Source organism: Thunnus thynnus, chromosome 12 (assembly GCF_963924715.1).
Source record: "Thunnus thynnus chromosome 12, fThuThy2.1, whole genome shotgun sequence".
NCBI classification, from domain to species: domain Eukaryota; kingdom Metazoa; phylum Chordata; class Actinopteri; order Scombriformes; family Scombridae; genus Thunnus; species Thunnus thynnus.
In genome coordinates, this window is record NC_089528.1 from 12,647,665 (window position 1) to 12,674,019 (window position 26,355).

The 26,355-nt window shown below is 40.1% G+C and overlaps 1 protein-coding gene and 2 long non-coding RNA genes across 6 annotated transcripts in view; 2 read left to right on the forward strand and 1 right to left on the reverse strand.

Annotated features, from left to right (window-relative positions):
• Nucleotides 1-23,729, reverse strand: part of dnah9l (dynein, axonemal, heavy polypeptide 9 like) — a 37,923-nt gene extending 14,194 nt beyond the window's left edge. The window contains exons 1-53 of the mRNA XM_067605543.1: nt 23,545-23,729; nt 22,125-22,320; nt 21,733-21,832; nt 21,199-21,410; nt 20,858-21,091; nt 20,433-20,600; nt 19,773-19,889; nt 19,316-19,453; nt 18,929-19,053; nt 18,333-18,528; nt 16,616-16,720; nt 16,260-16,451; nt 15,675-15,872; nt 15,222-15,557; nt 15,019-15,096; nt 14,881-14,936; nt 14,521-14,641; nt 14,237-14,406; nt 13,897-14,119; nt 13,683-13,799; nt 13,380-13,466; nt 13,076-13,234; nt 12,680-12,763; nt 12,419-12,577; nt 12,025-12,147; nt 11,014-11,136; nt 10,536-10,760; nt 10,233-10,451; nt 9,483-9,650; nt 9,111-9,236; nt 8,920-9,027; nt 8,687-8,818; nt 8,429-8,589; nt 7,836-7,992; nt 7,557-7,702; nt 7,316-7,432; nt 7,082-7,220; nt 6,310-6,402; nt 5,930-6,124; nt 5,460-5,537; nt 4,927-5,059; nt 4,428-4,555; nt 4,019-4,167; nt 3,777-3,927; nt 3,339-3,470; nt 3,033-3,206; nt 2,704-2,908; nt 2,032-2,197; nt 1,776-1,878; nt 1,275-1,412; nt 976-1,077; nt 502-663; nt 169-252 (exon numbers count right to left, since the gene is read on the reverse strand). Coding sequence (XP_067461644.1) covers nt 169-252; nt 502-663; nt 976-1,077; nt 1,275-1,412; nt 1,776-1,878; nt 2,032-2,197; nt 2,704-2,908; nt 3,033-3,206; nt 3,339-3,470; nt 3,777-3,927; nt 4,019-4,167; nt 4,428-4,555; nt 4,927-5,059; nt 5,460-5,537; nt 5,930-6,124; nt 6,310-6,402; nt 7,082-7,220; nt 7,316-7,432; nt 7,557-7,702; nt 7,836-7,992; nt 8,429-8,589; nt 8,687-8,818; nt 8,920-9,027; nt 9,111-9,236; nt 9,483-9,650; nt 10,233-10,451; nt 10,536-10,760; nt 11,014-11,136; nt 12,025-12,147; nt 12,419-12,577; nt 12,680-12,763; nt 13,076-13,234; nt 13,380-13,466; nt 13,683-13,799; nt 13,897-14,119; nt 14,237-14,406; nt 14,521-14,641; nt 14,881-14,936; nt 15,019-15,096; nt 15,222-15,557; nt 15,675-15,872; nt 16,260-16,451; nt 16,616-16,720; nt 18,333-18,528; nt 18,929-19,053; nt 19,316-19,453; nt 19,773-19,889; nt 20,433-20,600; nt 20,858-21,091; nt 21,199-21,410; nt 21,733-21,832; nt 22,125-22,217 — 7,605 coding nt within the window. The 5' untranslated portion in view covers nt 22,218-22,320; nt 23,545-23,729. The remainder of the gene's footprint in view (nt 1-168; nt 253-501; nt 664-975; nt 1,078-1,274; nt 1,413-1,775; nt 1,879-2,031; nt 2,198-2,703; nt 2,909-3,032; nt 3,207-3,338; nt 3,471-3,776; nt 3,928-4,018; nt 4,168-4,427; nt 4,556-4,926; nt 5,060-5,459; nt 5,538-5,929; nt 6,125-6,309; nt 6,403-7,081; nt 7,221-7,315; nt 7,433-7,556; nt 7,703-7,835; nt 7,993-8,428; nt 8,590-8,686; nt 8,819-8,919; nt 9,028-9,110; nt 9,237-9,482; nt 9,651-10,232; nt 10,452-10,535; nt 10,761-11,013; nt 11,137-12,024; nt 12,148-12,418; nt 12,578-12,679; nt 12,764-13,075; nt 13,235-13,379; nt 13,467-13,682; nt 13,800-13,896; nt 14,120-14,236; nt 14,407-14,520; nt 14,642-14,880; nt 14,937-15,018; nt 15,097-15,221; nt 15,558-15,674; nt 15,873-16,259; nt 16,452-16,615; nt 16,721-18,332; nt 18,529-18,928; nt 19,054-19,315; nt 19,454-19,772; nt 19,890-20,432; nt 20,601-20,857; nt 21,092-21,198; nt 21,411-21,732; nt 21,833-22,124; nt 22,321-23,544) is intronic.
• Nucleotides 22,958-25,030, forward strand: LOC137194036 (uncharacterized). Its single transcript, XR_010930915.1, has 3 exons — nt 22,958-23,285; nt 23,586-23,769; nt 24,943-25,030. It is a non-coding gene; the product is annotated as an uncharacterized lncRNA (long non-coding RNA).
• A 243-nt stretch (nt 25,031-25,273) lies between these two features.
• Nucleotides 25,274-26,355, forward strand: part of LOC137194035 (uncharacterized) — a 111,425-nt gene continuing 110,343 nt past the window's right edge. For all 4 annotated transcript variants that reach the window (XR_010930914.1, XR_010930912.1, XR_010930913.1 and 1 more), the window contains exons 1-2: nt 25,274-25,364; nt 25,470-25,685. This is a non-coding gene — a long non-coding RNA (uncharacterized lncRNA). The remainder of the gene's footprint in view (nt 25,365-25,469; nt 25,686-26,355) is intronic.

A 26,355-nucleotide genomic window follows, 5' to 3' on the forward strand; every position in this document is an offset into this window, starting at 1 on the left:
GAGAGCTCCAGATAATCCACATACTAAATTGATTAAAGTCGAAAACAATTAAACTCAACAATTTTTAATACCACGGTTAATAAAGAATAAATGGATGCTTGAAAGGATCAACATGGAGTCCAGACCTGAATAGCTGTGAATGGCACGTGTGTGTGTATAAACGTGTACCTGGTGATAGCGAGGCTCTCCCACTCCCTGAGCAAAGTGACAATACACCAGTGGCTGGTGAATGAAGATGGATTCATCTATTCCCTGAAATGTGGAAGAAACAGAAATATGGAAAAAGCAGAAAAATACCTCAATGCCACAATTAAACTGACCTTCACTGGTTAGATATGGAGCATTATATTTTATATAAAGCTCCATAGATTCCTTAGAAAGGTCATTGATGTTTTTCGCATTCTTAGTTTAAAAGATGTTGCTGTTCTGACTTTAATGAGGACATCTGTAGGTTGATATGAACTTTAGATGTTTTTAGACGTTATAGTCCTTGTTTCTTACCTCAAAATATCTCTTGCCAGTGTCAAGCAGGATTTTGTTGAATAGTTCCACATCTTTCTCTTCCATCAGTTTGTCAGAGTAGACCCTGGAGCTCTCATGGAGCCACAGGTGAACAAGGTCCATGGGATAACGGATAGACTCTGGCAGGGCAAACAGGATGCCCTACGCACCAACATACATGGAGTTGATACTGTACAGTTACTGACACTTTACATTAAAGTACCAGTTTATTTGTGACCTCATCATCCCCACAAAACAGGTTTCTCTCCAGCAGGATTGGATTTAAATAGTTTGACAACTGAGGTTGATACTATTGAGTAATAACTTCCACTGAAAACTACAAATATAGGTGTACTGCTGTTATACTGTAAATCTCAATCAGAGAAGTAAAAATCAAACAAGTACATGTCTAAGGAGACGGCCTTCGATTGTCTTAATATTCAGGGTTTTTTTCTGAATGACTATGTGTGTTACCTGGAAGATATTGGAGAGGTCTCGCAGGTTGAAGATGTAGTGGAAGCGTATTGCTGTAGGGAGGAAGTTCTGGCTGATTTTCTGGTGCAGACAGATTGCTGCCTGAATGAGCAGAACCAAAAAGATGGATTGAGGTAGAAATGGTTAGAGATATATATATATTGGAACAGACAAACAGATGGGCATTGTCATAGATAAAGTGGTTGATAAATTCACTCTTCACTCTTTGCATGGATTGAAGCAGAGAGTGAAATTGGGTTTTAATTGAGACAAATGTTGCAATAATGCTGTAGATGTACCTGTATGAGAGTTCCAACTGAGCGAGAGACGCCGTAACTGAATCCTCCCTGAAGGAAGTGCGCTGACAGGATGCTGGAGAAGATGGTGGCTAATGCGTCAGCACTGGGGAAATGTACTGCAAATACTGAGAAATGCCTCTGGAGGGGAAACAGAGATTTGTGAGAATTTTTTACCATCAGGATTCAGAACTTCGACTCAAAACCAACATTACTTGTAAAACTGCCTCTTAAATTTGACTTTTAAATTAGCTGATTTCATGTATTCATTGGTTATTATTTTTTTAAGGAAATTCAAGTTTTGTTTTCTACTTCATTATGTTTGTGCTTAAATTGCTTCTTGTATTTACTATTGATTTAATCTGCGTCATGATCAATTACTTTCTAACATTGTTTTACATGCTAATCAAGTTTGGATTATGATGATAGTGGTTGTAATAGAAATAGCAATGTTGATAATGGGTATCTTTGCATATACAGTATGTATATATGTGTGGTCTGTACCTGTAGTCTTGGGTTTATTGAGAAGCTTCCAGCTGTTGGGTTCATACAGGTGATATACTGGCAGTTATGTATCTCCTTTAATACCAATCGTTGTCTGTCATACCTACAAAGATTCAGTTTATTTTGATTCAACATATAGTAAGTCATCAATTCAGCAATCTGTAATCAGTATTCACATACTGAATGTGGATGCAAATGTACATTTTATAAATGGGAGGGCTTTGAATTTGTGTGTGTCCATAATTGTTTGTCTTACCAGTGGTTATAGTCGAGGTGCTGACGTATCAGTGTGTGTGGCTGGACGGTCCCATACACATCCACCTCAGGCATGTTGAGGTCATCTATAAAGTAGATAAGTCTCTTGGCAGTAGGAGGAGCAAATTTGCGACCAGCTTTCTTCTCCAGGGGTTTCTCCAGGACACCTGAGGTCCACATATTGCACAAGACAGTTCATGAAAATGTCAAGGGAAACATCTGAAAAAAGAGCGACAGTGCCCTACTTAAACAAAACACCATGACCTTCCTCAAGAGGTCACAACCAGGAGGTCATGGCACAATCACCATGGTACCTTGGACATTTCAAACATTAGAATTAAAGTCAAACTACTACAATAATTCCTTTCTGTCACACATATGACATTTAACAGCACTTTTCTACAGAACATGTCTCTTATTTAACAAACAAAATATTTAATAGTGATAAAGGAAGCCCTGTAATTGAGAATATTCTCTCTTAAATTAATTAAACACATATTACAGGTGGTATTTTAATTTTTACAGTACATTTTAAAATACTTGTTAACTTAGTTGGTGCTTCTATACCCTGATGTGCCATGAGACTGTGTAGATAGTAATAAATAATATCTTTATTTAATTATTTGTAAGCTCAGACCTCCCAAAACTATTTGTGCTCATCTGCTAATCTTACGCTGCAGCATTGCTGAGGTGGTGTAGTAGTTGAAGGGCACTTTAGCCACCATGTAGTCCTCCTTCAGCTTGGCGACTTTATCAGACACCAGGATGGTCTTTCCCACTCCTGCATTGCCCACTAACATGATAGGTTTGCCTCTCTGGAGCAGCAGGTCCATGAAGTAGGTCAGGCAGATGGTTTCTGGGGTGTGGACCAACACTGTCTGAAAGAGACATCACATGACCTGACTGACAGATCTTGTCCAAAATGAGGTCAAAAATGTGTGTGAACACAATGTCTTGTAATTGTGTTCCTTGTACACAATCAAACGCATAATTAGTAAACACCTGCAATGGGACATCAGGCTCCAGCTCGAATGGAACCATCTTCTCGCTCCAGGGAGTAAACTTCTTGGTCTCAGAGTCTATGAAATAATCAAAGACGGTGCCCTGGGAAGGGAACTTCACCGCTCTCATCTCTTTAGACCACCAGCGGCTGAATTCGGCACGGTGGTCATTCAACTAAAGTGGATGTTGGGAAAACATAATATCATAATAAGATATAACAATATGAATTATCTGATTATCTGCTATGTTAAATACTAGCAATGGAAAGGAGTTAGCTCTTCTAGCAAACTGTGTGTCACCACACACATGATCCTGGAAGAGAGCCCCTCCAAAGGCCCAGACGCAGGCGAAGACAAAGTAGATCTCGTAAAGCTCTCGGGGAGAGTCAGGGGGAGTGTTGTCCTCCGTCAGCAAGCAGTCCAACAAGGAACACAGTGTCTGATTGGAAAAAACATATAAAAATGCAATCTCTGATTAGACACCACACAGAAACACATTGCTCCATACACATTGATGACATACAAGAACAGAACACAAATGCTAGTAACACAAAAAACAACACTGAAATGACAGATTTATACAATCAAACTGCTGACAGATGATTTATAACTAATCTATAAATAATCATTAATATAATAGTGTATATGTCAAATATATGTCTAATGTTTAATTGATGTGAATTTAAATGAAGACTTTTTGGCCTAGAGTTGATATACTAAATTAGCACTGTGTGCATGTCCTCACCTGCACCATGCTGTTTTCTGGTATGGGTGTGATGGTTTTCAGGTTGCAGCGAACTTGCTCCAGACAGTAGGGAACGTACTTATCAAACAGAATGGTGAGGTTGGCTCGCTCTGATTGAGCCTGTCGAGTGTCTATCCAGCTTGTCACATAACTGAGAATGCAGTACAGAAAGAGCTGCTGACCAAGCAACACAGAGAAATGTGAAATACAAATGAAAAACATTGTGTGTGTTTGTGTCTTACGAGCTCCAGCCAAGGTCCTGTGGGTTCACATACAGTATTCCCGCTCTGGAGACAGTGGCCGGAGTAGCAGCCCTCAGATGAGAGATCTCAAAGAGTAGACGCATGGAAGAGGACAAACTGATCCTCTCATTACTGGCAAGAGTCAGCACCTTGACAAATATAAGGGATATTCAGGTTTTCCTGCACTTAAGTATTGGTTTAAATATAGACTGAAGCTGTAAAACACAAGGTGGCTGAATAGTCAAATTTTCGCTTGGTGTTTGGGTCAGTTGGCCTTATTTAAACCCTCGGATGAACGACAGAGTGTTAGAGAAAGAAGAAGAACAAATAATGTTATAACAGAAGGGGCAAAATGGAAACATAGCACATTATCATATCATTCCATCATTCATTCATCCTTTCATCTGACCTTGTTGTCATCCATAACGGTGTTGAGGGACTCGATCCACATAGGGTCAATATCCCCATCCAGAACAATCCATTTGGGTCCATCATGGCTCACTGAGGTCAGCTCTCTCATGGTAGAGGAGAACAGACCTAAAGAGTAAAAGATACAGTACTGTATGTGGTATATTTAAATTGTTTTTTTTTTTTTAGATTGGCATCATCATTAGAGCAAAAATGTCAAATAACATAATTTTGTCATGTGGGGGTTAATGTTGTTCTGAAGCACATGCATATAACACTATTCCATATAAAAACTATTCAAACAAGGGCTAACTGTGATCAACAAAATGTATGTTAACAAATTCTAATTAATTCTGAGAAGAGGAAAGAATGGGAATAAATCATGGTCCTGGCACCAAAATAACTCCCGCCTTCACTGCGACCCAAAATCTGGAGACAACACTGGCTCCCTTGATCATCATTTGTTGCTCATTAAATCAAAATCCTCTCAAATCCCTCACCATCCTTCCACTCTCTGGTAGCAGGGTGCAGATATCCAAACAACTCATCTGTGGTCACAGCTTTAGGGTTGATATCGTTCCATGCTGTCTTCATCTTCATGTTGGCATAGGTTCTATGGAGGGTCTTCAAGATCTGATGAAGAAATATTAGAAATGTATGACACAAAAACAAATTATTATTACTGAAGATAGTCCATAGATATGAGAACTGTGAAATTTTTTCTTGACTTTAGCTGTGGGTGACTTTGACTTCCCAGCAGCAGTTAACTCTCAGCCCAGGACTGTTGAGACACGGGATTTGTTTGGCACATCCTTTATGTTTTAATAAATAATTAATCTAGAATCAAAAAACTTTAAACAGGTTGAGAAGCACAAAGAGACGTACATTACAGTTACAACAGAAATATGTTTGTGTTTTAGGTATGTTGGGAGTGTATATACGCTGATCCTTATATTATGTGGCTTTCAAAATAAACGGGAAAATACTTTCTTGAATATGATTTTATTGATAGCATAGTTATATTCTACTCAACCTGGCTCTTTCCAGTTCCTGGTCCGCCTACTACAAACACAGAGTGTCTGACAGCCAGCAGCTCCTCCAGCTGAGTCACCTGTAGACACAAAAACATGGATTTCCATGAAGTCATATATATATATATATATATATACACACACACACACACACACACACACACACACACACACACACACACATACATACATACATATATACATATATGTATATATTTCTAACAAAAAACACAGATTTATATGAAGGTTTTTATTTGTCTTCCAAATGATTTTATGTTCTGTATATTCTCCTGCGTCAAAACTAACTAGCTCATAACATTAATTCCCTGCTGTAGCATGATTGTGATGTGCACTTTATATCTATACAGAGGCCTGTAGTCCTCAAAAATCATTGTGATTATGCCACTGAAACAGAACATTTTATTTTTCCACAGAAAGGCTTTCAGCTCAACATGATGTTAAACTTAGGCACCTTAAGTATGAAGTTTTCCTCAGGCTGTAGGCGCAGCTCACTAACCGACTGACGGACAGCGTTTTCCAGCTCAGGGTCTCTCTTCCTGGGCACATCCAACTGAGGAAACAGGTCACTGATAAGCCCGAGGAATATGGGCACATCACTGGTCACTATTTTAGGCAGGTTAAAGTCCCTCAGTGCCCGCATCAGCACCTGAGTAGAAAATTACAGTTTGGTCGTCTTAACACATATATGCAATTATAAATGTGAAACCTTAAAAGGAAAAATAATCCTACTGCAGACTTGTTACAGATAAAACCACCTTAACTATTTTCACATTACATTTTTTTTTCAGTGTGAATAACAGCATCCATCAATGACAACAGACTGACATGTACCTGTTCCTCAGGTCTGCTGCGGTCCTCTCTCTTTAGCGATCCAGCCACAACCAGAACTGATTTGATGGCCCTTAAACCCCAATCATAATGATCCTGACAGAAAAAGTGAATGAATTTATGTAAGCCATGACACAAGGACGCTAATATACAACATTTTACATTCAAGTGTTTTTTTCATGTATTTCAGTAGAGGACACTTAATATGATTCTAGGAGCCCTAGATTAAATGTGCAATCATGAAGATCAGCGCAAAGAGCAATTATATTATATGAAGAAGAATGATGAGAGCACCCCCTATTTTTGTTCATATCTATTCACCATGCTATACACAAAATACTCAATTATAGCAGAATATGAAAAAGTTGATTTAATTGCTGTATATGTAGATGTTGCATACTGTAGATGTAAATTTCCTTTATAAAGACAACACACACTCATTCATTTTTGTATGCATTCTCAGCTGCAGTCCTTTGGCAGGATGTTCAAAACCAATGAAGTGACAGATTAAAAAATACAAACATGGGACAGTAGGATATCAAAATGACAACAAAAGCAACAAAATCAGATATATTAATACATTATCATATCATTGTTAGAAGTAGTCTGATTCAACCAGAAACCTGTGCTCACCTAATCCCAACTCTTTCCCATCTTTTTCTGTTAACATTCACTCTTATTTCTAAATAGTATGTACTCATCCTGAAAAAAGGATAACAAAGGATAGTTACAGTCTATTCTATGTCTTCGACAAACAGAAACTGATTTTATGTACCTGTTTGGACAGCAGCTCTTTACATAGAGTGTAGAGGCTGATGAACTTTCGTGCAAGCAGACGAGCATCTATGAAGCCTTCTGCCACCAGCATGATCTCACAGATCAGTTCAAAGTCTGGGATCACCATGGCACAGGGCCTGAACAGTTCACAAACTGGCTATTAATCAGTCACCTTTGACATTAGTTAAGTCTTGCACTTAAAATTTTTTCTTTCTCACTATTTATATCAGACCTGAATAGAGCCTTGAGGTTTTCTGGGAGCTCAGCCCTGCCAGCATAACCTGGGTTCAGCGTGATGAAGATTCCTACGGTTGGCTTCAGCTCAGTCTCCTCTCCCAGGAAATGGAACCTACGTACAAATATTACTAATTACAAATTGCTAAACTGATGTGTAGAGACATGTAGATTAGCAGACAGCAGGATGAATAATTATAGGAATAGTTTATGATGCATGTCATTATTTCAACATCTACCTCTGTTTTTTGTTGCGTACAGCATCCTGTATAGTCTTGACCTGCACAGCTACCACAGACAGCACCTCCACTGAGATCCTGTTGAACTCATCAAAGCAGCCCCACACTCCTGTTTGAGCCAGACCCTTATAAATGTTACCTATAGACTGGAGGAGTGTGAGAGACAGAGTGAAGGTTGAAAAGCAGAAAGGATGGCGAATGAAAACAATAATGACAATAATAGTGTAAATATGATGTAAATGGAGACAGTGGAGAAAATATCTGTACAGTCTGTGCTACCTTGTAGTCCATCTGTTCTGAGCAGTTAAACACGTATACCATGATGCCCAGGGAGCGTCCCAGGTCCTTTGTAGTCTCTGTCTTACCGGTGCCAGCTGGGCCTGACGGGGCACCACTCATAGTCAGATGGAGGGACTGGGTGAGGGTTATGTAACACCTGACAGAAGGAGGGTTGCGATATAAAAAACATGAGTAACCAACATCATAATAATTATTTGGATTCACCAGGATGGACCAGTGCATTTGATATGAATGATGAATAATATCCTATTAAAGCATGTGTAATATGTGTGTCTGATACAGTACGTCAGTGCTTGGCGGACTAGCCTGAAACTAGCCCAAACTTGCTGTGGAAGCTACTGTACCAACTTTTAACCTCTACACAACTTGACTGGAGCAGTTACAGCAGGTGTTGATGACTGCAGCTGCTGATTAAGGGAGTTCATTACTGAGATCTGTCTTCACTGTGCTCAGACTGGAGTCACCAGCAATCTTAGAAAAGAACTCATCTTTAAGAATGTGTACTATCTTCGTGCATGTGTGTTGGTGTACAGTACAGTACAGTACAGTAATATAATACTATGTTTGTGTACCTGTCAGTGAGTGGGGTGATGACCAGCCTGTTAGTGTTCCCCAAGTATTCATAGCTGAACTGGAACTGAGCGTCACAGATATTAACATAACAGTCTCTGGTTTCATCATCCCAGCGATGACGTAACTGGGAGAGCCATGCAAACGCTTGTCCTGTTGTAACCTAAGAGACACACAAACAAACAAGAAGGTCATTTTGCTCGTATAATGGATCATGTTCAGCGACCGTTTACGACCTATGTGTCTTTTTTAAGCATTACCTTTTGAGATATGAGGTTGGCGACTACATCTCGAGCGTGGACATCAATTGTGCAGACGGTCATGATCTTCTGTCTGTCTCCAGGGGTCAAATCCCCAAGCAACATGTGGATCAGTGAGTTCAGTTGTGTGATCTAGAAAACCAATATTCAGCAAGCATCACTGAACAAGCCAACAAGTATGTTCACCCATCATCATACTGTAACATTATCTTACTCTTGTGTGTTGGCACTACCTGTTTTCTGTTGTAGTCTTTGAGGGCAGTCTCAAATCCCTCCTCCACCCTCTCAAAGGCAATGCCAACATCTGTGGCCCACCACACCTGACTACCCGTCAACCCAACCTACAGGAAGGAGAACAGATGCTGTAGAATGTATGTGTACATAAAGTATTAGTGGTAATTCTATAGATTAGATATTACCAGACCTGTGCAGGGTAGTCAAAGAGCCACTGGTCTCGTGGTTTGTCCTCATAGGCAGCTACGGCCTCCTGGATCTCCTTCTGAACGGTACAGCGCATGGTGCTCTCCAAGGCACTCAACCAACACTCAGCCTGAGGAAAGGCACATAATGAGCAGAATAAAATAAGACCAAAAAAGAAATCCATGCTGTATAACATTAGGGAAAAGTACGAACATTATTACACGGGGCAAATGAATTTATATACATACTTTACAAATCATAGAACAGTGGAAGTAATTTATTGTACCTGTACCATAATAAAGGGATCAGTGAATACAGCAATAAGTGAGTTTAACTGTACTTGTATTTGCACACATGAGATATTGCTTTTCAATACCTGTCCTTCACAGACACACGGCTCAGAGAATGGAACATATTCTCCCTCTCGGCTGTACATCCCTATAGCAACTGCCTCCCCATCTTCCTCCCCTTCTCCATCTCTGTCTGAGTCCTTGAAGCGAAGATCTGCTATGTTGTCAAACAGCTTAAGCAAGTGCCTGGTCACCTGAAAAACACACATACACACACAATGTGGACTACGGCTGCATTTAGGGCTGGGTAATATATCAATATTGTGATGTGAGACTAGATTTTGTCTTAGATTTTGAATATCGTAATATCGTGATATGACATATGTATTGTCTTTTCCTGGTTTTAAAGGCTGCACAGTAAAGTGATGTAATTTTCTGAACTTACCAGACTGTTCTAGCTGTTCTATTCTTTGCCTTTACCCACTCAGTCAATATATCCACAATAATGATGATTATTTATGAAAAAGCACCAATAGTCATCCCTTCAATACTGTCACAATATGGATATCGAGGTATTTGGTCCAAAATATTGTGAAATTTGATTTTGTCCATATCTCCCAGCCCTAGTTGCATTTCTATTTTAAAGGTTATGTTGTTAACAGACCACAATCTCTTGACTAGAGTTGAAGAAAAAAGAAAACAACAACAGACCTCCATTCCATAACACAAAAACTCAGTTTGCAGAATATATTGTACTCTACTGATAACTACAATGTGCTGCTGATCATTTTATATGATCTCTCTTTTGGAAAACATAGAGAAATTGTAAGTGTCACCTGTTTGGGTTGTGTTCCCTTAGAGACAATCTCCAGCAGGTCAGAGGCAGAGACAAAGTAAAATCTGGGGAATATGAGCCTCTTGGTCTCAAGGTACTCGGCTAGGGCCTTCTCACACACAGACAGCCTCTGCTGCAAAGCTTCCAGGTTCTCAAGGAAGCCAGGCTGGTTGGTCACCTCTACCACATTACTGTTCTGCACCACCTCAGTCATCAAGCTCTGGACGAGGGAAGAATGAATAAGAAAAGGGGAAAAAGATACAATGTGACATGGGTGTGTGTGGGCCAGTGCTCTATGTGTTACCTGAAAGTCAGTGTGTATTCCCTGGAAGCGCTCAGCATCATTGGCCAACTGGCAGCGGATGTCGTGGCTGTTGGTGAAGATGCTGTTAAGGTGGGCCCAAGTTCTCTGGACAGACATCCAGGAGGAGATGACCAGGTCAGCCACCATCAGCTTCCTCTGCCATCCACTCACTTCTGCCTGGAAATACTCCACGTACTTACTCATCAGGATGTTCTGCAGCTGCACCTGAAGAGAAAGGAAACAGGAGCTTTACATGTTTGTCTATAAAAAGCCTCTTTTTCCTATCCAGCAACAAAAGCAGCAAACTACACAGAGGCAGAAAGCAACCGTAGAAACGGAAATATTTAATGTAACCCTCAGCCTGGTGTTTTATACAACAACTATGGAATGAGACATTAGGGCATAGTTTATTTCTTCAACTACTGAAAAAAACAACATATCACATGCTGCGGAATCAGCACAGTTAACACAGGCTCACCTGGTTGTCCTCCAGTGTTTCTATCAGATTCTCATCTGCTTTAAGCAGAGGGATTCCAGTGCTGGTATGAGTCTCATATGACAATGACATAACACTCCATGTCTGGGTTATCTCTGCCAAAACCTACGCAAATATAGGAAATGTGACATCATGATTTTCAAAATAAACAAGAAAGAAAAACAGTGAGAAAAATGTACACAAAACAAGTGGTTAGATAAGATTAAAATTTACCAGGGATGTTACTAAGCTTGTTATCTGTCTTTTTTCTGCACTATTATTTTGATTACACTTTACATGTCCATTTTAGTCTGCTTCAAGATTATTGCTCTTAGATAGTGCTCTTCTTTTAAAATATAACAGAGGTTACAATGTTTTTCCTATATTTAATAGGATATTATTTTTTCCCTATCTTTAAAATTGCATTCTGCTTTGTGAAAATCACTGGAAAATCAATTTAAACTGAACTAAATCTTGAGACAGATTCAATAAGGAATTGTGTATGTTTTTACCCAAGCTAGTAGCTCTACTGATGACAATGTTGGTCTGTAGGTCGGTTAGTCTACCACATTGGATGGATCTTTATGAAATTGATTCCAAGAGGATGAATCCTAATGATTTTGGTAATCCCCTGACTTTTCCTCTAACAGCAGGTTGACTTTTTTGGCTTTTACTGAAGTATCTCAACAACTATGAGATGAATTGTCATGAAATTTGGTATCGATGGTGCCCAGAGAATGAATCCTAATGACTTTGCTGATTTGCCGACTTATCCTCTAGTGTCACCATGAGGTTGATGTTTGTGGTTTTGAGTGAAATGTCTCAAATTTGGTTCACACATTTATGCCTACCCAGGATGAATTTTAATAAGATTTTTTCTAGTCCCATTATCAGGTCAAAATAAAAATATACATACAACTACTGCATTTATATGTTACTATATATTTACTGCCAACTAGAAAGTTGACAGAACATATTATTTTGGCCTTTCTGTCACATGATTTCAATGCCTACCTTCTCTATGGCCATTTCTTTCACAGCCTTGTCCACTATGTTTTTGACCTCATCCTCCACACGGTGAAGCTGTAATTCCAACAGGTCCCCCAGGGTGGTGCCCTCCCCCATCACAAACCTTACCTGGGGGCCAAAAGGAATACATGACAACCATGAGTATGATCAAATTTCAGATCAGGACAATTGGGTTCACTGAACTGTGCTGGTCATTACAGGCCTGAACAGGAGTTGGCAGGATAGCTGAATGAAGGTATATGAAGACTAGACTGAATTAGAACAGAAATCTGGTCAAGGGAATTGCAGATAGGTACTGCATACAGTACAGAACATGGTCATTGATGAAATATTATTGAATCAGGTGGAACGTGACATTGTGAAGCAGCAGAAGAGATACCTTGGTGGTGTTCATAAGCTGTTGCCAGTGTCTCTCCCTGACAGCAGAGTTCTGCAGCTCGTTGACAGCTCTCAGGGAAGTCAGCAAGTTCTTCACAGTCGACTCCAAACCCACGTACACGTCCCACACCCGCACCTCCTTATCCAGCACCTTCATCTCCTTCATTGTACAACAGAGAGTCATTAATTATGAGAAAAATTTTTGTCTCAACCCTTCCACAAATGAAAGATTATAGTGTTTATCTATGAAATCTTGTTGTACTTTAGCGAATCGCCTGAGTTCCATGTCCATCTGCTCAACGTTGATCTCTTTCCATGGAGTCTTGGTCCAATCCTCTATACTGGTCTGGCAAAGAGGATGGAAATGTTTAATCTGTGATTCTCTACTGAAATCCACACATGAAAAATCTCTTTCAAAAGCAGTCTACATGGAAGTCAGAGCACTGTCAACTACCAAAAACACCAAAAACAACCAACATCTAAAGGTATGGTGTGGAATTCATAGTTTGTGGATACCTGCGGTGTGGAAACTTGTTGTCAAAGGCTGAGTCTCACAATGCAAGACCTGCTGCCTGTGTCAATGGTTAATCTATGGAACTCAAATATAGCTACGGAACCAAAATGCCAACATGTGTGCATTGTGCTGATTAATCTGTACCTTGACAAAGATGACCATGTCCCAGACTGCTTTGACCAGTATGATGTCAGAGCGACACTGGCGCAGCTGCTTGTAGTCTGGAAAGCTGACCTCAAACAGATCAGCTGTGTCCTGCAGCTTCTTCATTTCTGCCTCCATCACTGCAACTGCTCGATTAGACTAGAGACAAAGACAATTTGAAATCCTGTAGTTTAAACTTTTTTTTATCTATTTATTCATATACTGGAAAGTACTACTTTGCCAGCATTTACTTTTAAACTCTTTAATTTTGAGTAGGTAGTCATGTACATTTCTCACTGTTCACCTTATCAATTAGTTTATATGGCTCCTCCACATTGATCTTAAAGATGGCTTCAGTGCGAAACTCTTCTCTGAACTCATGCTGCTTGACCTACAATGAAGAAACTGCACATTCAGTATTTATAGACACTACAGTTCCTATGCATATCTGCCTCCAACTCTCCATCAACAACTATGCGCACTGGGGGTAGTGGTGTCAGTCATGTATAATGCAGAACAGAAAGTGAGAAGGTTTATATGTCAGATATTGAGCTCTTTGTTAGGGGTTGCCACACTGACATATTACCCCGCTCACACACAGCCTCACCTCAAACCGGACACATTTCCTGCGAATAACTGAAACTTCATTTGATTGCAGCGGCGCCACTTCATGTTTGACTGTGAATGCAATTTTCCTCAGACTCTTCCACTTCTCCGGCAGCTCCTGTGTTTTGTGGTAATAAAGTGAAGAATGTAGTGTAGTGATAAATGTACATATGCGCCAGCACTGAAAATGTGTGCATTTTTGCACTGGTACCCACTTCTAGCTGTGTGTAGACGCTCTCTGGGAGTTGTTGTCCATATGTCTTGAGGAGCTCAGAAGTAGATTTGAGAGGTTTAAAGTGCTGCTCATTGCTGATCTGTCTGTCTCTTATAGCCATGAGGTGTCCCATGATGTCCACAAGGCCTGCGTAGTCGCCATCCGACACCTTCTTAGAAAGACCATGAGCTGTGTCCTGGACAAAAGAGGATAATTCCCTCACGCTATGGCATGGAGAGGGAGGAGGATGATGTTAAATGTTTAGGTAATTCTCATCTGTTTTTGCTTATCCTTTTAGAGTGTTAAACATATATGAGTGTTTGCTCTTGTCTGTGTCTAACCTCTGGTTTACGTGGTTGAGCAGGTGCTCCTTGAACATCCAGCTCCACCTCTTGATGACATTCATCAGTGTGTGCTTGAAGGGTCTGATATCTAGTTGCAGCCAGCCACAAAACACCCTCTTGTCCTCCATCTTACTCACACGTACATACAGAGACTCAAATAGGTTGATCTGGAATGGAGAATGAAATGGTTAATCAAAGAGGAAAGACTGACCAGCTCCATAAATATATATCTTATATAAATTGAAGTTAAAGGCTGGAAGAATCACAAATGTGAGACACACCTGTTCTTTGAAGTTGTCCAGGGTGGGTGGGTTCTTTTTCAGTTCATAATCGGCATAGAGCTCGGCTTCCTCTGTGCTTAAAACATGGCCATATATCAGGAACTGCCTCATAAATTCAGACCTATGAATGGTGAAGAAAAAAAAGAGACCTGCTTTGTTTTGGTAGGGTTTTTCTTAAGAAATGCAAATTCTCTTCTTTAGCAAATTCCCTCATTAACTTTTCTTTCCAAAGTCTATTTATCATTTTTTGAGTGATGGGAATTAAATTATGTGCAAGAAACACACATGTACATTATGTGTTTATTTCAGTAATAGTTGTGGAAAATAGAAGAAAATGACAGGAAGCCACAGACTTCTGACCTGTCATCAGTCCAAAGGTAGCGGTAGCTGGCAAATGATCCTTGATATTCTCTGACCTGAAAAACCACACAGTCTAACTGTAAGCCTGTAAAACATCATAAATGAGCCTCCATGTGCGGACAGAAGACAGATACTCGCCTTAGCGATAGCTGTACGTGCCCGTGAGCGGATTATGTGGCACATCTCTGACAAATCCTCCATTTCATTTATGTCACACTACAAGATGAGAAAAGAAGAGAGCATACAAAGTGTTGAAGAGGTGTGTGTCAGAAGGGCAGACATATCTCACTGTGTGTGTACAGTATGTATGCACACTATGTATAAGCCTATTTGTACATTACCTGATAGTTATCCAGCTGTGTATGCTTTGCCACTCTGGGAATGAAGGATGCCATGTTGGTGATGTTGGCCACTATCTTATCCACGATATCAAAGAAGTTGCCAGTGTGGCTGAAATCCAGCGGGGGGTCAAACGTCATCTCATTGGCGTTGAGTACCAGTTGGACCTCAAACAGTGGTGTAATGCGCTGGGCTGCATCTGTGTTGTCCATGAGATACTGCAGTGAGCAGCGTACTGCGCTGGAGAAGCCTGCCAGGATCATCCGGTCCACATAGTCTGTGTAAGCCTGCCACTCACTGCTGTCCAGGTCTGACACACCGAGCAGAGACTGGTTCTCCTAGAACATGGAAATGGGATGTGAGAAATGAAAAAAATCTGCAGATGTTAACATCTACAGTACAGTGTAGTGTACAGGTACTTCTCTCTAGCATCAAGAATGAGTGTGTGAATATACCTGCAGAAGTTTGTGTATCTGCTCCCCAGTACCGGTGATGAGAGCATGCTGTTTGGCAACACTCTCTTCAATGTCAGAGAAGATGAGAAGCGTAGAACGGCTCTTTCTGGTAACAAAGGCCCGGTGGCTAAATTTCGCCATGAGGGCCTGGATGGCCTCCACATTAGCTTTGCTCTTCTGGACACGACACGAAATGCTCTGGTGATGGCAAAGGGGAGGTGTGATTATGACAGATAATTACTGTACATTCCTTTAGGTCAACAGCTGCAAATTGTTTTATGTTTCAGTGTGTTTTCCCCAACAGAGGAAAACTGGCATGGACAACATAAGGAGGATGGCAGTTTAATGGTTTGTGAGTAGGCAGTTTCACAGAATCTTTTGAGGTTGTTATTGAACAAAGTCTAAAATAAACCCCCAGAACTTGTGAAAAATATACAGAAAAGTGTTAACAAGCTGTAAAATTTTGCCGACACAAGTACTGCAAAAAAAAAAAAAGATACCTAACTTACTAATGTTACCTTGCTCTTCATTTGTGTAGACAATATGGTCAAAAGATTTTTATAAAAGTAAACATGTCAGAAATACCTTGACAAGGTCTCGTGTGCTCTGGATGTAGTCCCAGAGTTCGTCCTGAGCCCATGTCAGCTCTCGAAGGGCCGGATCTAGCTGCTGTCTTGTCCCATTCATCTCATTTTTCACCAATCCCAGCTCTACAGCCAGGATAGTACTGTTAAGCTGGTTGTACCATTGGGTCACCAAGGTCAGTGTCTGTGTGTACTACAGGATACAATGCAATGTTAATGCTGTAAACTGAATGCTTTTTGGGAATATTTCAAAGGTCAACAATCCATTTACAGTTAAAAAAATACCCACAACTCATAAATATACAATCAGCTGTCTGACACTTGAGTCCACTACAACACTAGAAGCCTTTTACCCACCATGTAGAGTTTCTCTCGTTTAGAGTAAAGATGGAGAGCAGCTTTAGGAATGTTTTGGTTCTTCAACATGCCCAGATACTTCACCTCTCTTAGTACTGATGTCAACTGGGGAGAGAGAGGAGAAGAAAATCTAGTAAACTATTTGATGAATCCAAAGTTGCAGTTTATCGTTTTGTTTCCTTTTACCTTCGCAAAAAAATCTAAATAGATGGGACCAGCATCTCAAAGTGGAGATCTAATTTAGACATGAATTGTTGAGTAATGGATATAAGAGTCATTGTCATTATGTACATTGGAATGAAGTATGCATATACAATACATCATAAGAAATGTGCAAAGTACACCATAAAAACTTAATTTGTTCACAAATTGGTGGTAAAAGTTGTTTATACTTATATTATAGCACCTGATTTTGACATTGATTTTTACTCATTTTTAGAGCGTGCCTTTGATTTTATGTTGATGAAACTGTGTTCCTTTGTTGTTTGTCTGTTCAGCCCCTGTGGGCTACTTCTGGTAATTCGAGACAAATACTGTGATTTCTCATTGCCAGAGGGAGACACACCAGCTACTGGTTGTTGAGAAAAGAAAATGAAGCAAATGCAAAAGCAAAAGTTTTATGAATTTAGTACAAATCATTATCATATTATATTAATGTGATAAATCGCAGCAGAACATGGACACTCACCGGCCACTTCGTTAGGAACACCTGTGCAATCTAATGCAATACAATACAACAGCTCTGCCATAAATTCTACTTATACAAAGCTTATACATTCACAGTTTTTGTTGACATTGTCAGAAAGGTGATAATTCTACTTTATGTTTATTATTGAAGTCATAGTGGATGGTGGTGGTGTACTGGAGTGCATTATATTGAATGGTGTTCCCAATAACCCCCCCCCCTCATGTGTGTTAATGGAGTGGACAAAATATAAGAAACACCATTCAATATAATGCACTCCAGTACACCATCACCACCCACTACAACCTCAATAATAAACATAAAGTAGAATTATCACCTTTCTGACAATGTCAACAAAAATTAAAAATGTATAAGCTTCGTAAATGTAGACTTTATAGCAGAGCTATAAACTGGATTGCATTAGATTGCACAGGTGTACCTAATGAAGTGGCCGGTGATAAATATGTACAGTACTGTGCAAAAGTTTTAGGAACTGATGTAGCTAGATGTTGAGATTCTTATCCATAATGCAGTACCATCTTGGAGGTATCTGATCAGTCCTAAATTTATTTTGCAGCATGACAATGACCCCAAACATACAGCCAGTCTGCGATTACATGCAGAGACAGAAGCAACTGAGACAACCTAAATTCACAGGAGAACTGTGGCAACTTCTCCAAGATGTTTGAAATATCTACCTGCCAAGTACCTGAGGAGAATTGGTGCTTTTGTTGTGCCGTGGTCACACCGAAAACTGATTTAATTTAGGTTTCTTCTGTTTAATGACCTTTGTTTGAAGTTAATTGATAGATTGATAAAATTACTCATGGCATTATTTTTGAAAGCATCCTCACTTTACTTTTAGTGCCAAAACTTTTTGCACAGTGCTGTATATTTAAAGGATTTAACTTTCGATTTATGGACTATTTACAAACTCAACATTCGTGCAAACTACTGCACATATATGACATCAGTGAATTCCCTGCTTTTGTTTAATATGTCTCTTGGTGATTGTATCTTCTTTGTGCTTACAGCAGGACTGAAGTTGACCTCAAATAGGCCTGAGTCAGTGTCGAGTGTCAGCAGTGGCTCCTGCAGGTGTGTTTGACAGATTTCCTCCAGCCCCTCAGTCCACTCTGAAAACAGCTCCTCATCATGCTGGTCCAAAACCTCCAGAACACGCTCACATTTCTGCAGGACGTCATCCGCCTCAGCACACCCCAGAGGCCTGGAGGGGAGAGAAGGAGGGAAGGAAGGAAGAATGTGAGAAGAATGAAGATTTAGGACAAAATTGAATCTGCTTCTTGAATATTTGTATTTGATAAATACACTATATTTCAAAAGTGAAAATGTGTCGAATTTCCTTCCAGAATAAAGACATTTGTATCTCTTTTGCACATATTTTGGAAAGAAGTGTGATAGTGCCGAATGAATAAACATAAATATGTAAGGTGACAGCAATCTAAATAAACTGTTTACCGTTTACACTTTCATTTGAATAGTCTTCTGATGATGAGCCTTAACTGTCTTTCTATCAATGCAGTATACACAATAACAGATGTGCTAGGTGTCAGTTGTTATATTGGACAGTTGTGGATGTGTGTGTGATGAATAGGGTTGGTCCATACATATGGGCCAGTTGGCAGAGGTTGCTCCTGTTGGTGAGGATGCGATTCCGAAGCTCCTGTGACCATTTGAGGTTCCCAGCCACTGACGGCATATTTTTCGACAGGACTGCACAGCCTGAACGCAACTGAAACACAAAGGCTTAATTTGGCTGATGACTCAGTAATATCAAGTACTCAAAGTCAATATTCCTGTCAAAGATGTTTTGTAACATAGGTTAAGCTGTGTGTATGTGTGTGTGTATGTGTTATAATAACGTTTAAGCCATAATAAACTATCAGAGACTTCCCTATCTAATTTTGTGTAGTAAGTGGCTGCAGTCTGGTCATGGGACTGTATTTTGAGTGTGTCAAGATTGAGATTATTTATTCCCATTACCCCTCTCTCACCTCAACTCTGTGTTGATCAAGCAAAAACTGACAGTGGTCTATTTCATGATTGAACATGACCAACAACACGCTGTAGTTAGGAGAGAATAGTTGATGGATCCTGGGTCTGTCGAGCAGGGTGCCAAAAATCTTTAACAACTGGATGGGAAACAATAATGCAATTTAATGACTGTGCACATATATTGTAGACATTAAGGTAGTATGATGTAGTGGTTAGGTGATTCTTTAGAGTCACCAACAAGTTAAAAATTCCCAATATTTACCTAATTCCTGGATGCTCTGCGGATTAGATGCTAACGTAATGCTAAAATAGTATGCTAACATGATAAAAGTTTCAGACATTTCATCCTGTTACACAAAAGTGCAAGTGATCAACACTTTGTCCCTTGATGGCCTGGATTTATATTAATTAATACAGTGATTGGACTATTAAGGGGTCAAGCTGTAACAGACATACCTTAAAGGTAGACTTCAGGTTTTTTGAGTGCTGAAAAGCCAGATTGAGGACAGTTCCCAGCCTCTGGTCAAAGTCTCTGTTCTGCTCCATGAAACGTCTATGGTGACGCACAAAGTCCTGCACACAAGATGACATTACATATGAAAGGATGGATATTTTCAGTCACTGGAATGATTAAAAAGCTTTGAATGCATTTTTATTATTAGCAATTTTGTATTCCATTAAAATTTCAGTGCAGTATTTCAAGTTCTCCTTAGCTCAGTTGATCGGTATTGGCTGGAATAACACACATTTGCGAAAAGTATATTATACCACAGATCAATTTCTGACAGGGCTCCAGTTTTGATTGGCTGAGTCATACTGGAAGCTGTTGTAAAATAGCTGTAAAATATCTACTAGATTAAATATTGATGCAGTGACTAGTAATGACTGCTGTCACTGATTCTTGTGTGTTGCTTAGCAACTACTGTTCTTTGCCACTTTACAATTACTCTACTGCTGGGCAGAAAAGTAAGATCTAATTGTTATTTTTTATTATTTGGCTGTGCTTGTCGATGCCGCATATAAATTCCTGTGAATGACAGCTCTTTGGGGTTTATCAATTAAATAGCAGTGTGATATCAAAGACAACTGCAACAATCTCACTTGAGCAGGTCTCACATCATTAGTATAGTCCAGGGGGTCATATTTGCTCTCTCTAAGGGCCCGCCAGCGGTCATGAAACTCCTCGCTCATGCTGAAGACCATCTCACTGAGGATCTTCCCTCTGGATCCACCGAGTTCAACCTTCTCCAGCTTCAGAAAGTCCAACGCTGTTGAAAATAGTTCCTATAGATGAGAGGGAAAAAAAACAATCATGAGTTGGTGTGATAGGATTGAGGCATTACACAAATAGTTAAAAAACAACAGTTTGTATGAGGAGGCAGTTCTGCTGTTCACAACTATAAATCAAAACTATGCATTCATAATAACCATACAGCCATTTGGCTGGCAATTCCTTTTCAAGACTTACAGCCACATGTGTCAGATTTCTAATCTTCCTGCACTAGCAATACACACTGAGCTATCCACGTCAACCCATTCACCTCGATCATAAACAGCCTTTCCATGATGCGTTCTGAACGCTGGAACACAAGAGTAGCAGGGAAGTCCCATAGCTTGATGGTCTGGGTATGTCGGTAGTACTTGGGAATCCGCTGGCGGTGAGAGTGAAACAATTGCTTGAAGGTGCGCAAAACTGAGATGGTTATTTGGACCCTCTCCATCCCCTCTTCAAGCTCCATCTTGAACAGTTCCTCAGGAATAAGGTAGGCAAAGGCCTGGATACAGACACACAATCATTTGGAAGATTGGTTGTTTAAGTTCCTTAATTTTTCTCGATTGGTTTCCCTCTCTTCCACACGTACACAGAGATGCATCACTGTACCTTTTCAATGATGAGGTTGCAGAACTCCTGCAGAAGGACCACCATGCGCTGCGGAGTGCAGTAGTACAGGGAACGGCTCCAGATGAGACAGAGTGTGTGGAAAAGAGGAGGCAGCAGAGTGTCCACCTGAGGGAAACTTCTCTCTTCTAAGCTGCTGATCAGCCTCCTCAGAGGGCGTAGATACAGGTCTATATCCTCTGCTTCCAGCACCGCTATGATAATCACATATAGAAGTACTAATGAAAAACATGATCCTAGTGGGGAGTTACAGAATTGCAATCAAACTGTGGTCTGATAGTTGTGTTCTTAGATTGACAATTTCAAGCGGCAATGGAAATGTTATCATGCAGAATACAAACATTTTTGGATTTCAAGGACAAGAAACAGCTTCTGAAAATTTAATTGCAAAAACATAAATACAAAGGAACTATGCTTGGGGAGACCCTCGTACTAATGACTGCAAACTCCAGTTACAGGAGCCACATTTATTAGGCCAATGACGAGTGATGATGAGTGACGCTTGTGCTGATCTACCCTCATTGACTTTGAGGCAGATGTCCTTGAAGGAGGAATAGTAACTGCTCTTGACTCTCCTCAGGATCTCTATGATCTGCTCCACTTTGGGGCTCTGGATCTGAAAACAAGAACAGTGTGATTGGATGTATATGACCTGGGCTGAAACAGGAAGATAAATACTCAATTAATGTAACGTATAAAATGTTGTGCAACATATTTAGGGTCTGTGGGTATTTCATAAGTCAGCCCTTTTGAGCTGTGAACTCAGTAACTGGTCTTTAGGAATAAAAAGAGTCTCATATCCAGTTAAAGAATTAAAAAAAAACACTTCTATTACTTTGAGAATTGCAGTTTTAGTTTACATTTTGAATTGATTGCACCCTGCCAACTTCCACAGAACAATCTCATACTTGTGACTGGATGCCCAGAAGATTTTCTCTCTGAGTGGTCCAGAAATGGAGCTCCATGTTGGGGCCTGGGTGGTCTCCACAGAGCAGCACCATACCAGAGTCTTTCTTCAGGACATGCCATATCTGTCCAGACCACTGAACTATCAGAGTTTCTATTGAGTATAACAAGCCACGGTCCAGTGGCCAACCAGTGGGGCTGAAGGAGACAGAGCGGAAAAAATCAGTAGGGGTAAACATGACAATATGGGCTATGTAAGATGAAAGTGCAGTAGACAAACTACAAAGAGGACCAAAGTTAGTTAGTTAGTTGTAAATCTTATCCCAGCCAATTTATACATCTGTTAATTGTAGACCTGAGCTTATTTCTGTAACTACTTGTTTATGCCTTCTATGTGCTGCTTAATTTACACATTATATCTGAAAAATGGCTTAAGTCTATACAGAATATTACGTCTTGCGCTGTACATTATGCAATATTCAGTGGTAACAGCTCAGTTTGTGCATCTTCACAAGCTTATGAGAAATGTATAAATGTGAGGTTTTTGCTTTGATCACAATTAGCGTTAGGCATCTGTTTAAAGCTAAAAATTTGTTATACCCTGCAGGTCGACTGACAATACTTACAGCTGTTTTGAAAACATTCCAAAAGACTCCTACAGCTAACCGGGAATGAAAATGTATCAGTCTATTGCGAAATAAAGAAGTTTAGCTCGATTAAATTGCACTGGTTGTTATTGCGGTAAACGAAGATGACACGCGGAGTGACCTTTGACCTTTACCTTTTTTCAGAATCTTTCCTTGTTTTGTACATCGCTTGAAATGTTATTAGCTAAACATGAAGACGTAAATTAAGCTTAATACAGATAAATGAACATTATACTAAAACTTTCAAATTTAGTGATGTTTTTATTTTTTATTTATCATTAATTTTGTTGACGTTGTGTCATACAAGCGGGCAGGTAACGCTATGTCACTTCCGGTTAGAAAATTACATCTGTACACGACGGTTACAATCATATATTCATACAGCCACCGTTGCAACATGTGAAACATGTTAAAATATTTTATAGTGCAGCCCACAGAATAATATTCCAAAATAATATTGGTTCCAATTGAATAAAAGAGGATATAATGAATCTGCAAATGTCTTAACAACAAGTGGTAAGTTTCTAAAACTTTTTCAAGAGCGGTTAGCTAACTACTAGCAAGCTAGCTAGTTACTAACGTTAATTTAACTAGCTAGGAAATAAAAAGAAGACAAGTTGAGGGTCTGTCATCACAAAAAGTAAAATGTAAGGTCATACAAATATTTTATTTCTCTCTACTTTACAAAACGAACGAAACGAACAATTTTTTGCACACCTAATAATTCTGTACATCACACTCTTGTCTATCTCACACTCCGTACTGCTGAACAGACCTGAGCACAATATCCTGAGGCCGTGCCCTCTCCACGCACAGGGGCAGGGGCAGCAGGGTTCGTCCCTCAGCGCGGCCTCGCAGAGTCACCACCCTGCTCCTCAGCTTTTCCAGGTGCCTATGGATGTCTTCAGACACCACCCGTGGCCAGTCCTCATGGTTCAGACCGTTGGAGAGCACACACACTAGCACCTATGCATGCAGTAGACATTCAAGTTGTTTTAAGGTAAGTGGAGACTTTCATTGCGTTACAAACACACCATGCATTCTTACTTTGCCTTACCAGCAATACTCTGATTTGGAAAAACAATATTTGCATTGCATTTGCTCCACACACATCGCATATGCCCCCTGCTTTAGTATATGGTTTGAACACCTAACTATACACACACAGACACTCAGGTTTACTTAAGTCACTTTTGGGATATTTTCATAGATTTACATTCATTTCCTGAAGACTTGTCCCAACCATAACCACTGCTTGCCTAAACCTAACCCTTATCCTAAACTTAACCTAACCCTAACCTGCCCTAACCACTGAACAAAAAATCTGTTTTTTACCAATTGGGGACACAGCTTTTGTCCCCAATTGCGCAAGCCAACCCCAATCAGCTGGTCTTAAGTCTGGTGTGTGTCCCTGAAAATGACTTAAATCTCACACACACACACACACACAAACCCAAGCCCAAGCCCACCTCTGAGATAACAATAGGTAGGTGCTCCATGGGGTATCCGGGCACTTCCCCCAGCCGGAGTTGGTGTCTGAATCCTTGGCGAGTGATTCTCTTTACACCCCTCTTTAGCACACACAACAGCTTGGTCTTCCATGGTGGGGATGTCTTCAGAGATGAAAAAACAGTAGGAATGCTTTCAACAGCATTGAAAGCACCAGAAATAAGTAGTGACTTATTTCAAAAATTGATATGTTAGATGTAGTGTAGACAGCAAGCTTGGGAGACTTAAGCTCTTAAACATGACTTATTGTTTAAGAGCTGTCAGTGTCTAATTGCGCATGTATGACAGTGTTCATATAAATTTCCTCAAGCTGTGAGGAATCTCTCTGCCATCAGTTTTTAATGAATTGTGTCTTAATGCCACCCAGGCAAACGGTTAGTGAAATGTGCCACTGTCAGTGTGACAGATTATTATCCCACAGCGTTTTTAGCTTGGAGATAGTATTTAGAGGTTCTGAGGAGAATAGGTGCACTATTCTATTAAATATTTACTCTATAACCATAATTGAATTTGCCTCCAAAATTTACTTTACCCAAGATGGGGAGATAAGAAAATGACACACATATTTATAAAAGTAGGTGTCTTAAGCTTATATAAACACATTTTATGCTGTTGTGTATTCATCATTGAGTGTGTTTCTTACCTGAGCATCCCCTGCGTGCAGTGTCCCTCCAGGTCCGGTGAAGAGCAGCAGCCTGTTGGTCCAGATGTGGTCCAGGAAATCTAGTATGATATTCTGGTTCTCCTCTGCGCCAATGAAGCGATTCCACTTATCCGTCTTCACTCGCAGCACACAGAAGGCCTGCTCCCGAAGGAAGTCCACCCTTTCATCTGACAAGACCACCCCAGCTTTAAGAGATGGCTCCTGGGGGATGCGCACTCCTCCAGACCCTCCACTGCCCAAACCTCTACTAGTACTGCTGCTTCTGAGTGCCTCAGCCATGAGGACTCAGCTGGCGGGAAGGACAATATGGAGATAAAAATAACAGACAGAAGAAGAGAGAAATGAAGACTATGGCTACTTGATTTATTGTGGAGTGGATGTAAAACCCAGAAAAGAGAATCCAAGTTGAGCGACATAAAAAGGTACAAACTCACCTCAATACTTCTGGTCAAGATAAGAGGTTATAAATGAGATGCTTCCCCAACCATAACAATGATGCACTCTTTCTATCATCCCAACTTGTCTAGTCTCCAAGGTCTAGTGTCCCACTCTGAGGGCTATTAAGTGGAAAAGTGATATACACGCTGATGGACAGGTGCCCTTGTAACTGTGACAATGCAGTATGGGCTGGCTTTACAATCCTGCATGGTGGAGGCTATTTGTGTAGCTTGTATGGCCTGCAACCCTATCCTGTAACCTGAGCCTCCAGAGGATGCCAAATGACGGTGCCACCCCCAGGAAAGGTAATGACATTACACATACTATGTACACATTAGGGTTTTCAGTGGTGTAGTATTAACATAAGTTTTTTTTTTGTTGGTAACAAATAGTAAAACACTGATAATTTGAGAGATTACTAATTGTATGTTGGTGTGTGTTAAGGGTTTCTGGTTTTAGGAAGTGGAAAAACATATAGCAAACTGTGACTGTTACTGAAAAAAAGATTTTCTAGTCAAATTCATTCAAATAGAAAAGGTCTTCTCGTGTGTTTTCTACTAACCTGTTTAATGTGTATCATCACCACAGGGGGGCAGTGTGGTACAGTGTTCCTGACAGCATCTCTCAACTGTAATCCAAAGTGACCCTAGCCATGACATCCTATTACACATTATGCCATTTATGTAAAAACATGGAAAAATGGGACATTTCTCTAACTGTGTTACTTAAAATACCACAGCAATGATTACCCTTTTGAAGATCCTGCACTTCCTGGGTTTAACCTTAATACATGGATGTAATCATATCCTAATATAAAATGGACTGACTGGAGAGGGCAGAGCTCTTCTGGGATGTCTGACATTTCAGTGTATTGCTAACCTTATGGTCATACATTTGATCCAAATACAGGGTTATGCAATGCCTACAAATAGATCATCTTTTGCTCAAATTTTCTTAGAAAAAGTGTCTGACACA